At 45.5% G+C, this 13,634-nt stretch overlaps 1 protein-coding gene across 1 annotated transcript in view; it reads left to right on the top strand.

Moving 5' to 3' along the window:
• Nucleotides 1-12,975, top strand: part of LOC138249014 (pepsin A-like) — a 128,463-nt gene extending 115,488 nt beyond the window's left edge. The window contains exons 9-10 of the mRNA XM_069203071.1: nucleotides 3,904-4,002; nucleotides 12,739-12,975. Coding sequence (XP_069059172.1) covers nucleotides 3,904-4,002; nucleotides 12,739-12,975 — 336 coding nt within the window. The remainder of the gene's footprint in view (nucleotides 1-3,903; nucleotides 4,003-12,738) is intronic.
• The last annotated feature ends 659 nt before the right edge of the window (nucleotides 12,976-13,634 follow it).

The raw sequence follows: 13,634 nt of genomic DNA, 5'->3' as shown, positions 1-13,634 counted from the left end.
GCCACTTAAACTCAGGCCGTGGGCATCTGGTGCAGAGGTGTTCCAGGTGGCGGTTTCGGGATTTTGCGGTTCCTCAGACAGACTTCTTTCTTCTTTAGAGATGTTTCTTTTGGACAAGTCTGCTGTCCACAGGGGTTCTTGTTCTTTATTGAAGGCAGGCAGCCCTCCCAAGTCTCTGGAGGTCACTGGGCTGCGGGACAGTCGATTTCTGGGGGTAGGTTTCTTTGAAGGCTGCAGACAGGCCAGTAGGGCTAGAGCCAAGTCAGTTGGTGTCTTCAGTCTTTTCTGCTCGGAGACTTCTGTTTTGCCTGGCTGTTTTTAGGTCAACAGGAATCTGAGTTCTAGAGTTGAGGGGTGCCACCTAAATACTGAATTTAGGTGCATTGCAGGGAGTGCCAGCTGGTAGCCAATGGGCTACCCACCTTTACGGTGACTACACCCTTCTTGTGGCCACTTCCTTTGGGAAGTGGGCATAGCCCTAACCGTTTGGCCTAATTCCTCACAAAATGGAGGAAAAGTAGTGTCCACTTCAGCTCGTCCACCTTAGAAGTGGGACTGGCATGAAGTGGTCACTCCTCCTAATTTAACTATTTTTCCTGTCTGTGCTGCCAACAAAAGTGGGGTCAGGACGGGGGGGTTGGTCATCTCCACCGTCTGGAGAGACCTGGGATGCATTACAAAGGCAGCAAGGCCTTTGAAGCTCCCTGCCTGGGAATGTCCATCCTGCCTTGGAGAAGAGGTAACACCTGGGTCTAGTGCAGACTTTTGTCTTTGGGCCTCAAGAGCACTGGATCTCACTGTGGGGGTCTAGAAACGTGTCTGTGGTGATTGAACTGACCAGGACCAGTTAGTCAGCATAGCAGTAGCTGGTATGTTTTATGGGGGCGCTGCTAAGATGCCCTCTGGATGCATTTTTAAACAGATCGATCACTGGGGTCAGTGAGGGTTTATTATTCTAAGATGTATGATACCAAACATCCCAGGATTTAAATAATCCATCCAATAGCTGGGGAAGTCGTAATGACTACTATCTAGCAGATGCATTTAAAATGACTTCCCTGTACACTTACTATGCCTGAAAGTCAACAGCAGAGGCATATCTGCTCATGCAAATCAGCTTACCGAGCAGGTCGCAGTAAGGGTGAGCCCTCAGATTTATGCAACAGGCCCTGACATGTAATATAATGCACACTGCCTTGGGGTTGTAAGACCTGCTAGAGGGATGACTTACATATATTGCATGGAGTGTGTAGGGGACAGGGCACCCAGGCTGTGTGCCATGTTGTGTTTTCAGTTTGGGGAGCAGCTTGTCACACAGACAGCAATTAACTCAACAAATCAGGGATTTATAAAGTGTAGCAATTTACCAATGAGTGAAAAAGAGGGAAAAACAAGAAAAAAGCACACAAAAACATAGGAAAAAGCAAGGAGAAAGCAGTAAAAACAACGGAAAAGCAAGGAGAAGGCACACAAAAATGGGGGAAGAAGCAAGGAGAAGGCATCAAAAAACGGAAAAAAATCAAGGAAAAAGCAGTGAAAACAAGGGACAAGCAACAAAAGGCACTTGAAAAACAAGGGAAAAAGCTAGGAAAAAGCAGTGACAATGAGCAAAAAGCAAGGAGAAGCCACTTATAAAACAGGGGAAAGAGCAAGGAGAAGGCAGGAGCAAGAGCGGTTTAGCAGCATGGAGAGAGCTGGGTCTAGACCTGCTCAATGGGGTCACGTGCTGTCTCCAATAAGTAGGTCCTGGGAGAAGTGCTGGGAGTTGGTGGGTGAAGCTCGGTGGGAGGAGGAAATAACAAACAGCATGTGGGAGCGGCAATGAGGAAAAAAGAAAGTCGAAAGCAGTGAAAACGTGGGAAAAGCAAGGAAAAACCACAAAAAGACAAATGGAAAAGCAAGCAGATACTTGTGAAAAGGAGGGAAGGACAAGGAGAAAGCACATAAAAAAACGTGAGAAAAAGGAAGGAGAATGCCATGGAAAAGAGGGAAAATCAAAGCAAAAGCTCACATAACGGTGAGAAAAACCAAGGGGAAAGCAGTGAAAATGAGGTAAAAGCAAAAGGAAGGCACTCAAAAACAGTGAAAAAGCAGGGAGAAAGCAGTGAGAACGAGGGAAAGAAAGAAGGTGGCACACAAAAAACGGGGGAAAGCAGTGAGAATCAGCGAAAAGAAAGTTGAAGGCACTCACGAAACAGGGGGAAAAGCAAGGAGCAGGCAGGAATAAAAGCAATGCAGAAGCACGGGGAGAGCTGGGACCTGCTCCAGCTACAGCAGCCAGCCTTGCCCTGAGATTCTAAGGTCTGTAAAAGGGACTACATGGAAGGGCGAGGTGGCAAAACTATCCACCAAAACATTTACCTCAGCAGCAACAAAATCCTGATTTATCCTGATCAGAGCGGTTGGGGCCAAACTGAAAACTTCGGTGGGAGCGCAATAGTGATGTATCTAACTTTGAGGGACCCTTGGCAGCTCCTACTGCATGTCTTGCCATATTGGAGTACTTAGAGAACCTAAAATATGGAAGTTTCAAGCTAAAACTATTCCAGAGGCAACCAACAAGGCTTTTCTGACCCCTGCTTCGGCATTGCCTTCCTGAAATTATGTCTAGGTCCCAATGAACCACAAACTGTGATCTTCATTTGTTGCTTTGTATTTTCTTTGTTTTTGTGACTTAAAAAATGTTTAAATCATTATTTCAAATTCCCCTTACCTGATCTTTCTAGTTTTTGTATAATTCTGCTCAGTAAATTCTTGATGATTTTTTTTAAGTTGGGTTAGGTAATTTTATGTGTTGAGTTCCTAAGTTTAAAGGTGTTTGGTAATACTTAAACATAATAATTTCTCTGGGAAATTGCGTACTGTTCAGTGCCTTGAGACCCTCATGGGTGAGTAGTGCGCTTTACAAATTCCCTGACTGATTGATTGATTGATACTGTTTGTGCCTTTGCTACCAGCAGTTGAGTAGAGGTTCTCTTAAAACTGTGTTGTACTCTAGTTTGGTTGTGCTACCACCTCACCAATGAATATTCTACTGCTTGACCTCATTCATAATCATATCAGTCTTGGGTCTGCCGAATATGAGCCGCACCTCAGTGATGTGCCCCAGCAAGCCAGCCCATGGTGGTGGTTCATGAACCTATCTACACCAAATATGATCTCAGATTAATAATCTTAGTTCGGGCTGCTACTTTGCCACTTTTTATGATATGGATGTCTCTTGAAAGGTGCTGTGTAATTACTAGTGGCAAAAATTAATTGAGTGAAATGCAAATGTTACAGATGAAATGTATGAATTAATCTCAGGTACTGGTAATTACAGTGCATTTTTTTTGCACACTGGTCCACGCCAGACAAGATCCACCCTCATGTACGTCCCTTCTTAAAGGAAAATAAGCAGCCCCAGGCTTGTGGTGGCCTCTTTGATCCTTTTCAATGAAGTGTAAATTGGGTGCAACAGCACGGTAAGCACAAGACGCATGTATGGGCATATCCTTGCACTTAGGGTATTGTTTTTAGGAAAACTAAAAAAAGAGATAAATTTAAACATTCCTCCATAATATTGTGTTCTTCTTTTTAACGGATCCCAATCAGAAAGGGCAGATCCAGGGGAAGGGTCACTGTGACTAACTGTGTGTTATGACACTGCTGAGACCCAACGATGCAGAAACATTTCTAGGGTTGCTATTGCACCTGTGTAGAAGGGATGTTGGCTTATCAGTGTGTGTTCAAGGCTCTTATTATGGTGGATCCAAGCCTGATTTGCATGTGTTTGGTCTCTATGTAGTGACACAGTAATTATCAAAAGTTGAGTTGTGTTAAAAGGACCCCTTTCATCGCATTTACATTTTTCTCAAACATGTCTGAGGCTGTCATTAACCTCCTCTTGTCTGACCCTTTTAGTACTCTGTTAACTGCAAGCTGATGAGCCTTCTGCCAGAAATTGTCTTCATCATTAATGGGGTCCAGTACCCTCTGTCTGAACGTGCCTATATGGACCAGGTAAAGACGGTGGGTTAAGGGTGAATACAAAACAAATTTATTATGAATATCATAATGTGGAGAACCATGAAAAGTACTTGTAGGGTTGATGAAGTGTTCAGTGGAGTTTTATCATAGTGTTGGATGAGTTTCCATCAATGATATGTGGCCGGTGTTACTGCACCTGGATGTTCCACGTGTGGTAAAACTGCATCCAACTTTACAAGCAAGGAATACATTCCAGCAACAATCAGCCCAATGGAACTGCTTTGGGAATTGGCAGCAGCACAGCTAAGCCCTGTTCCCTGGCCTTTTGCCAACCCACTTCTAAGGGTGTAACGCTCACCCCGCCAGGCTCACATCCTCCACTTCCCCTGTCACCCTCCCACCACCTCGCCTTACCCAACACCACCACCCGACACGCATTTACTATATGCTCAGATAATTGATAATTCCTTGTCCAATTCAACATGGTATAACTGAGTCTGTAGTTATTCCCCAATCCATGGGGATCCATGTATGATAGGCAGATATATGTGTGGATGTGCCGGCCACCCTGCATCCTTACACATATGTCTGCCTGGCTCACAATTAGGCCAGAGGGGTCAGTATTCTTCAAGCACCTTGGGTGATAGTCACAAAGGCAAGACACACTTGTGAATACTTTATAAAGTTAATTTTATTCTTACACTTTTTAGTAACTTTTCTACTTCTGGCTGTTTACAAAATCTGAAAGTAAAGTTACTCAAAAGTGTCATTTTAATCATCCCTATTACCTAAAAAAGAGAGTGGAGCCAAATTTGTAAGTTACTCTGACAAAAAAAGAATCAGTAGTACATCCAGCACCACACATGGCCAACCCCTGGTACTGCAGCCCCTGCCTTTGAAAACAAGCATTGGCAACTCTATGAGGTTTGCAGTTGGCCGCTAGCCTTTTGACTTTGACAATTCTTGTTTTGAACTGTCATTGTTTTTGCAAAACATTATTGTTGGGGAAGCTGCCAGGCCCTCTTTGATGTAAACAACAGTGAGTAAGGAAAAAAAAGCTTTGGTCCAAAAAGCAATACATCACCATTAGTAGACCATGACACTAAAGGGAGCGACTTTGTGTGTGGATTTCCTGCACGATATAACTCACCGTGAAGAAAGACGATGGCTTAAATTAGGTCACAATGGGGAATTTGGATACTGATTAGATTAATAAAAGGGGTCTTACTGACATCTACACTGACAAGAAGCCATGGAGTTTTCCCTCCCAAACAGGGCCACAAAGAAGCAGAGTTCACGGTGGGGCAATAGACGACGGTAGCGTGTGAAGCACACGCCTATGAAATGTCATACCAGGACTATTTGGCTGTAGGGAGATGCTCGGCTTTGGTGGTTTTGGTGAAAGAAGCAATAGCCTTGTGCAACGCAGCAGCCAAGAGGAACTCAACACATTGTTTCAGAGGCTCTAACAAGATGTGTAGAGGCAGCCATAGTGCAGAGGCTTATTGGAACCCCAGCCACAACTGGGCCCAAGGGTGCAGACTAGTCATCTGTGGACTTTTTCTCATCACCATGATCCTGCACCTTTGAAACAATAGAGAAATCATCATGAAGCCCCAGAAGGTGCAGAAGTTAAAACCTCTTTTACTAGCACAAATGCATTTTCAGGCTCTTTACAGCACTGCAGGGGTTCAGGGTTATCTTATCTGACATCATTGTGCGAGGACTTTGCTATAGCGGCATAATCGTGGGACAATTATTGACAGGACCTAGCCATACCCAAAAAAGTATGGCCCATATTAAAAAGAAAATGACGGAGCGTGACGCTGCTCCAAAATTGGCAGCTCTGCGCTCTGTCATTTTCACAACGCAGGGATGCACTGTATTTAATTGAATACGGCGCACCGCTATATTGTCCCCTGTGCTGGAGCTGAATTAAGCTGCCTGAGCCAACGCAGGCATCATTGCACCATTGTGCAAGGCTGTCTGCGTTGAGGGGTTTGATCATTTATGTGCGGGAAGGTGTCCCTTCCTGCACATAAACAATCACTAATGGCGATTTGGCATAGCGTAATTTTGAAATGATTGTTTATGTGCAGGAAGGGACACCTTCCCGCACATAAACAATCATGTCTGGCATTTTGCTCTTCCTATGCGTTCACAGCAACACCCATTGCACGCCCCTCCCATGCAAGGGCTGCATGTGAATTGGCTGTATTTCCAAGGTGGGGGTAAGCCACAAAAAGTGGCTTAATGCCACCTTGTAAATATGGCGCAGGGCAGCGCCACCGGAGCATCACTAAGTGCTAGGGACTCTAAAATATGCCCCGTTGTACCTGGGAAGCAGTTAGTGTAACTTACACATGGCTCCAGAGCAGATAGGTGACAGATGCTGTTCACCTGTGGAAATTGAGGGGCATATTAACAAGAAAGTGGCGTATCAGCTCTAATACGCTACTTTTCTCACGTCGCCCTGCGCCCCACTAACTTTACCATGGTAGTGCTATATTTACTATAGAGCACACCATGGCGCATGTTAGCACAATAGCATTATTGTGGCTCTTTGCTTGACTAGCACCATTATTTATGGCCCATAGGTTATTATGGGACTGTCATGGAAAAATGTTGCAGTGAAATCTTGTAAATTTCACTGTGCCATTTTTTCAGGCCTCCCTGCCTGGGTACCTCCCCTTTGCATACACTATACCTGGCGCAGGTATAATGAAGCACACTTGTACATATGGTGCACAGTGTAGGACTCCTTAATGCTCCCTTTGCACAAAATAAATGACGCTAGCCGGCGCAAGGAGGCACAAGGGGCTTGTAATATGCCCCTAAAGGTCTAAGTTTAATCTCGTTGGGGAAGACAAATCTGCAATTTGACTTTTGAAGCCTTGTGCTCCTTTTTAGCCAATTCACTGAGAAGGTAAGTTGAGTCAACCTTGCAGTGATCTAAAATGACAGATGGTCATCAAGCCATAAGTTGTAAATAGGTAAACTCAGAGGTTGTTAGGGCAGCCCAGGTAGTGGCAGTGTCAATGAGGAAGTGGTTGTGTTTACCTTTAATAAGGCAAACTACATAGAGCCTTTCTGGACTGCTTGGATTAGGGTATTTATGGTGCAGTCAGAACCTCTCAAGATATCCAAAAATGCACAATACGAAGTTTGAGCAGCCTGCTAACATTTGTGTTGGTCAGCAAGACCCAGCACACTTGATACTATAATTGGACAGTCCCTGTTCCCATGCCCCAAGCAAAATATCATCCAGCTCCCAAGGCCTCTCCTCTGCCCCTTCCATCACCGCTTCCCACTCTATCACCACCCTGACCTCCCTTCCCTTCCCCCTTCGAGAGGCTCTCCTCCCTCTTCTTTTCCTCTTTAGGCATGTATTGACATTTCTCCATCACTTACGGTTTACATCTTCTTCTTTCCTGAGAAGTCATGTAAGGGTTTGCAATGGCTAACAACTCTGGTAATTTTTTAGTTTGTCATCCCATACATGCCATCAGTTGGCTTCTCACATCTGGTTACAATCCCTGTACAAAAGCAGCACCTTCAGCTTCACGAGCCATCTTTGTCGGATGGGCTGTGCCTGAAAACCTCTCGAACACATCCTAAACTTGCTCATATGATCTATAGGCAAATTGTCCTTATTCTCCTTCCAATCTGAGATCTTACTCCAATTTGTTTCCACCAGACACTCATTAGCTACCACATTCCACAATGCGTCAGTGGCAGCATGCGGCGCCCCAGTCATTTGTGGAGTCCAGTTTTGGCCATGTTGATTTTTCCACCTAATGGTCCCGTATCTCACTAAGTATCTCCAACTGCAGTAGTTGATTCACATGTGTCCAGTTTGGTCTGTACACTTTGAACATACTTTGTAATCCTTACTGGAATTGTGTTGGGTTTTCCCTACTGTTGAGGAACAGCCTCTTAACACTCATTAAATCAGAGGAGGTGCACAGAACATGAACCATGATTGTACCCACAACTTCAAGCTAGTCCCTAAAATGGAAGGAACATGTCATGAACAGATGAGGAGGGGTCCTCGTCATCCTTATCACTGGAATGGGAATGGGGCGGGGGAATTGTCTCCTACCCAATGGGTTTGCTGTCTGTTTCAAGCCTTCTCTGGTAATTGTGGTGGTGGTTTTTCAAATGTTCCTCAGCTCTGCAGGAACAGATTGTGCTTGTACTCTGGGTCGATCCACAGGATTGGAAAAGTAATCTTGTCTTTTCAGTCGCTCCCTCTACCAGTTGCATCAAAGTGCTCGCTATCACGTTACTTCCTTGGACTCCACTCACCAGCGACCCTGCAGGTGGTGCTCCATTTCCAGGTTCATCTGCAGCTGCACCCCCTTTCTCGTCAGTGAGCATGGGGGTACCCATCTAGCAAACCCTCATCCTTGGGGACTTCACTGTTCTTCTCCTCCTCTTGTAGCTCAGTGATCAGCAAATAGATTCCCTAGCTCGGTCTCTAGGGTGACTTATCTGGCGCCCCGGCTTCTCCTGGGTATTTTCCATACCACGGACCCAGGATTTGGTTTTCCATTTTTGGCTATTCCATGGCATTTTGAAAATTGGGGCCACTGTTGGGGAACAATCTTGTTTTTAGGATCCTCGCCTTTCTCATCCTCATTACTGGGTCCAACCCAGCCCTTGAAATACTTGTGCATGACTTTACCAGACAGACATGCAGGAAGCAGTGACAAGGGTCTGCTTTCTCCATTCCTCATACCATGAAGGAGAGGGGAGAGGAAAAAGGAAACAGGTTAGGGGCTTCCCTCAGTTAATGTTGTATCTGATCCTGCACCCAAGGATCGCCTTGTGTGGCAGTTGAAGGGCCTGGGGTGCATGGATCAGAGGGTCTCCTTCTCCTGCCCAGACAACACATTCTGTGCACTTTTAACAGGTGTCTGACAGACACAGAACAATACAGGGCATGCAAGAAATGCGTGGTAAGTAGAGGTGCTTATGCTGTCTGGCCTAACCACCAGGTGAAAAACGTGGGATAGCCTACAAAGCCTAAAGTGTTTAATACAAAAATAACTAATATGGTAGCACAATAATGCACCAGATATTCCAACCTATATCAATTATACATGAGCTAGTTATCCTCAATAAAAGTGATTGTGAGCTGTAACACGTGACTGAGGATAGAGTTAAAAGATACTAGCTATTGAGCAGGTGACAGGACCTCCGCACCAGAAAGAATGTGAGAAGAGCCTGAAAAACTGAGACTGATGCAGACAAGTGCTGACTCCAATCATATCTGGAATTCTCCCTTGGTATTTCCAATACTCAGAAGGCAGCTGCGCTTGCTATTCATTGCAGAAAATGTGCAATTGTACAATACAAAATAAACTGACTGCGGTACATTAAAAAACTGTGCAGCTTTGCAATATAATAGAATGTCAATGTTCTGCAGGCTGGCATAAAAGAACAGCAATTCACTAATAAAACGTAATGGTACATACAAAGGTGGACATAAGCATTAGCATTCACACTGCATTCAATGGCAGATACACAGCACTGGCTGCAACAACAAGGGCGAACAACTTAAGACTGTCACTGAAGAAGTGTTATCATGCACTGCATTTACCATAATGCATTGAGGCGAGCTGAGTGGTGGGATGTGAGGCAGTTTTCCCCTAACCTCTCTTCATATTGTGTTCCATACTGGGTGTTGACAGCACCACACCAAAACAGCAAGTCCTTCTTTGTCTGCTCCCACCCTACTCTGTTTCTTCTTCTTTCTATTGTGAGGTAGTTGAGGAATCAATAGCTCCAAAGAGATTTTGAAAAAAAACTATGGTAAGGAAGTGGCACAGTACGGCTCTGCGCTACAATTGACAGCACCACACTGTGTCACTTCAGAAACGCAGGGATGCGCCATATTTCCGAAAATATGGTGCAACCCTGTTTTTCCCCTAGCACTGGCACTAAATTTAGCTGCGTAGTACCAACGCAAGTACCTTTGCACCATAGTGCAATGGTGTCTGTGTTGCAGGGAATGATTGTTTACAGCCATATACTAAGAACGTGGAATGCGAATGTTGGTTACCCACCTAGGCAAGTGTAGCGTGTAGAGGGGCGCTGTGAGCTTTAGAAAACACCAAAGGCAGGTAATAGAACCCACCCCAGGGTCCCGGAAAGCAGGAGTAAATCACAGTAACTTTCCTAGAACACACAAGAACACGAGAAAGAAGATAATGCAAAAACCAGAAAAGACTGCAAGACACCAACAGTGGATTCCTGGACCGGAAGACCTGTGGAAGAAGGGGACAAAGTGCAAGAAGCACAGAAGATGCCAGGTAGAACAGGAGCCCCTGCTAACCCAGATGAAAGTGCAAAAGAAGAACCACCAGTGAAGAACAACAGTCAGTACTGCACCCAAGAAGATGGATGCGGGTTCCTGGTTGTTGCAGATGATGTCAAATGCCGGATGGATGATTGCAGTCTGGTTTGCATCACTGGATTCCACCAACAAGCATTGGCACATGCAAAGTTTGCGGTTAGCAGAAAATGGCACTGCCCGGGACCAAGAGGGACAAGGTAGACTCTAATCAGGAGGGGGAGCCAGAGGGGGCTCTCAGCAACTCAGAGAGCCCACAGAAAAACAGGAAGCATGCACAGGAGTCCCATAGCATGGGGACAAAGAAGGTGCAAAAGGAGGCTCACGCAGCACTACAACAAAGGATCCCACGCCACCGGAGAACCACTCAGGAAGATGCCCGTCGCAGGATAGAGTGCTGGGGGCAGGAGCTGCACGGTGCACAAGAACTTTGTGTAAGGATGCCAACAAGCCTTAGCAGTTGCGAAACACGCAGTGCATGGTGGTACAGTCTTGCTTGGGGAGGCAAGCTCTTACCTCCACCAAAGTTGGACTGTAAGACGTCAGGATCCTCTGGACCACTTCAGTCCACCACCTGTGATTCAGGATCCACACAACTCATCAGGAGAGGGGAACTACACAGCGGGTCATCATTGCAGAGAGGTGCCTGCTGAAGCAGGGGAGTGATTCCTTCACTCCAAGGGAGATCCCTTTGTTCTTCTGATGCAAGGTGATGACAGGCTGCCCTCTGAGGATTCAACCCTAGGAAATAGTTGCAGTTGCTGGCAGGAGCTGAAGATACAATGTTGCAGAAATTGTCTTTGCTTCTTTGTTGCAGTTTGTAGAGTTCCTGGAGGGTCCAGGTGCTGTTTTTTCATCGAGAAAGTGAAGTAAAGGATGCAGAGGATTCCTGCTGGAATCTTTCAATCTGAATCTGAAGAGCCACCCTAGAGAGAGACCCTAAATAGCCCTGAAAGGGGAATTGGTCAGCTAAAGAGATCAGCACCTATCAGGGGAGGGCTTTGGCATCACCTGCTGGCACTGGCCACTCAGATACTCCCAGAGTTCCCTGCCAACGTGGAATCCAAGATGGCAAAACCCAGGGACCCTCTGGAGGAGCTCTGAGCACCACCGCTTGGGTGGTGATGGACAGGGGAGTGGTCACTCCCCTTTCCTTTGTCCAGTTTCGCACCAGAGCAGGGACTGGGGGTCCCTGAACCGGTGTAGACTGGATTATGCAAGGGGGACACTTCCAAAGCATATACAGTGGCTTGGTGAGGCTACCCCTCCCAAGGCTGTAACACCAATCTCCAAAGGGAGAGGGTGTAACACCCCTCTCCCAAAGGAAATCCTTTGTTCTGCCCTCCTGGTATTGAGCTGCTCAAGCAACAGGAGCGCCGAAACCTGTCTGTGAGGTGGCAGTACCTGGGGCTGCCTGGAAAACCTCAGAAGGCTGTAATGGCAGTACTGGGGGTCCTCTAAGGAGCCCCCAGAGTACATGGAATCATACAACCAATGCTTGCAAAAGCATCAGGATCTGATTCCAACATGTTTGATGCCAATTATGCCTATGTTCAGAGTTACTTTATGTAGCTGGACATAGGTAGTGACCTTTGTCCAGTACCCTTGTAAAATGGTGTTCCCGCACTTACAAAGTCCAGAAATGGTTCTGGAGGTTGTGGGGGCACCTCTGCTAATGCAGGGATGCCCTCACACACAGGTACTCTACACCCTGCCCTCAGGGTTGAGGGGCCTGCTATAGGGGTGCCTTATAAGTGACTTGATGCAGTTTAAATGGCAGTGAAAGGGTGCATGTTCCTTTTCACACAGTCTGCAATGGCAGGCCTGCAGAAGCGTTTGCATTGGCTCCCTATGGGTGGCAAAAGAAATGGTGCAGCCCATAGGGATCCCCTGGAACCACAATGCACTGGGTACCTAGGTACCATATACTATGGACTCATAAGGGAGAACCAGTATGCCAATTTTGGGTGAAATACTGGGTTACCAGTATGTAACAACAAAATGTAGAGGATAGAGGGCATAATCACTGGGGTCCTGATTAGCAAGATCCCAGTGAACACAGTCAAGCACACTGACATCAGGCAGGAAATGGGGGTAACCATGGCAAAAAGAGGGTACTTTCCTACAAGCTGGGAGACTGATACTTCTCAGTCCCACACCAGAAAATCTGGCTTGCAGATGATTGAGACAAATTACTCTTTGCCTTCGACATAGCTGCTAGAAGTCAGGAAACGTTGCCCACTTTTGTCAACCCTGAACATTAAAGTGGGGGCTTATGAAAAACGTTACACACTTCCATGCTGTAACCTGTAATATAGTTGATTAAGATTGTTGTAGTACATAAATATAAGAAAACACCTTATGTCAATACACATTTAGAGTTTAATTATATTTATTTTGTTTCCTTTCAGACCTTCTGCACCAGTAACTTTCAGTCAACTTCCTTTGGAGCTTGGATCCTTGGAGATGTGTTTATCAGAGAATATTATGCTGTTTTTGACAGAGCAAACAACCAGTTGGGTTTTGCCTCCATTTCTGGAAATGTTTTAGCATCTAATCCCAACACGTCTCCACCTTTACCAAAGAAGACTCATTGGTTACTGTCTCTCCTCCTCCCATTTGCCTTGCTTACAAGCTCCACCTTATAGATACAAAGGGCCATATTTGTGGCCTGGTTTGCTTAGCTCTTGCACCACGGAACATTGTAAAAGAGTGATGCAAACCTTAAGTGAAATTTATGAAGCCACGCAAGCCCACCCTGCATGGCCCTGTGTGGCTTCATAAATCTTGAGTAATGTCATAGTGCAAATCGCTGTGTTACATTACTCTGCGCCAGAGAGACGTTTCCATGGGTCATGCTTGGGTGTTCCCACGCAATATCCATGCATTTTGACGCATTCCCAGATTTAGAAGACCTTGTAAACTGTCACACCTCCATTGCCATCTCATCATACCTTCTCAATTCACAGCACTTTGGAAATACTGCAACTGTTAATTTGCATAGCATCTTCCAGTTATGTCCATAACGTTGTCACCAAATCCAACCAAATGAGTCTCATAAAATGGCAACACCCTTCCTTTGTGATCTGTGTGTTTCACTCTTATGTACACAATCCCACACACGCCACCATAGCATTATAAATATATTTATAAATGATCAAATATATTGATGTTAAACGTCACATGTCTGTTTTGATGTCCTGTCATCACACATTTGTATTAGATATGGCTTGAGAGCACTGCTGTAGGCAAAACCTATTGTGAGATAGGATTTTGAGTCCCACAGAGTTTCTCTTACATTATGTTG

This window comes from Pleurodeles waltl, chromosome 8 (assembly GCF_031143425.1).
Source record: "Pleurodeles waltl isolate 20211129_DDA chromosome 8, aPleWal1.hap1.20221129, whole genome shotgun sequence".
NCBI classification, from domain to species: Eukaryota; Metazoa; Chordata; class Amphibia; order Caudata; family Salamandridae; genus Pleurodeles; species Pleurodeles waltl.
This window is presented reverse-complemented; position numbering and strand designations above follow the sequence as displayed.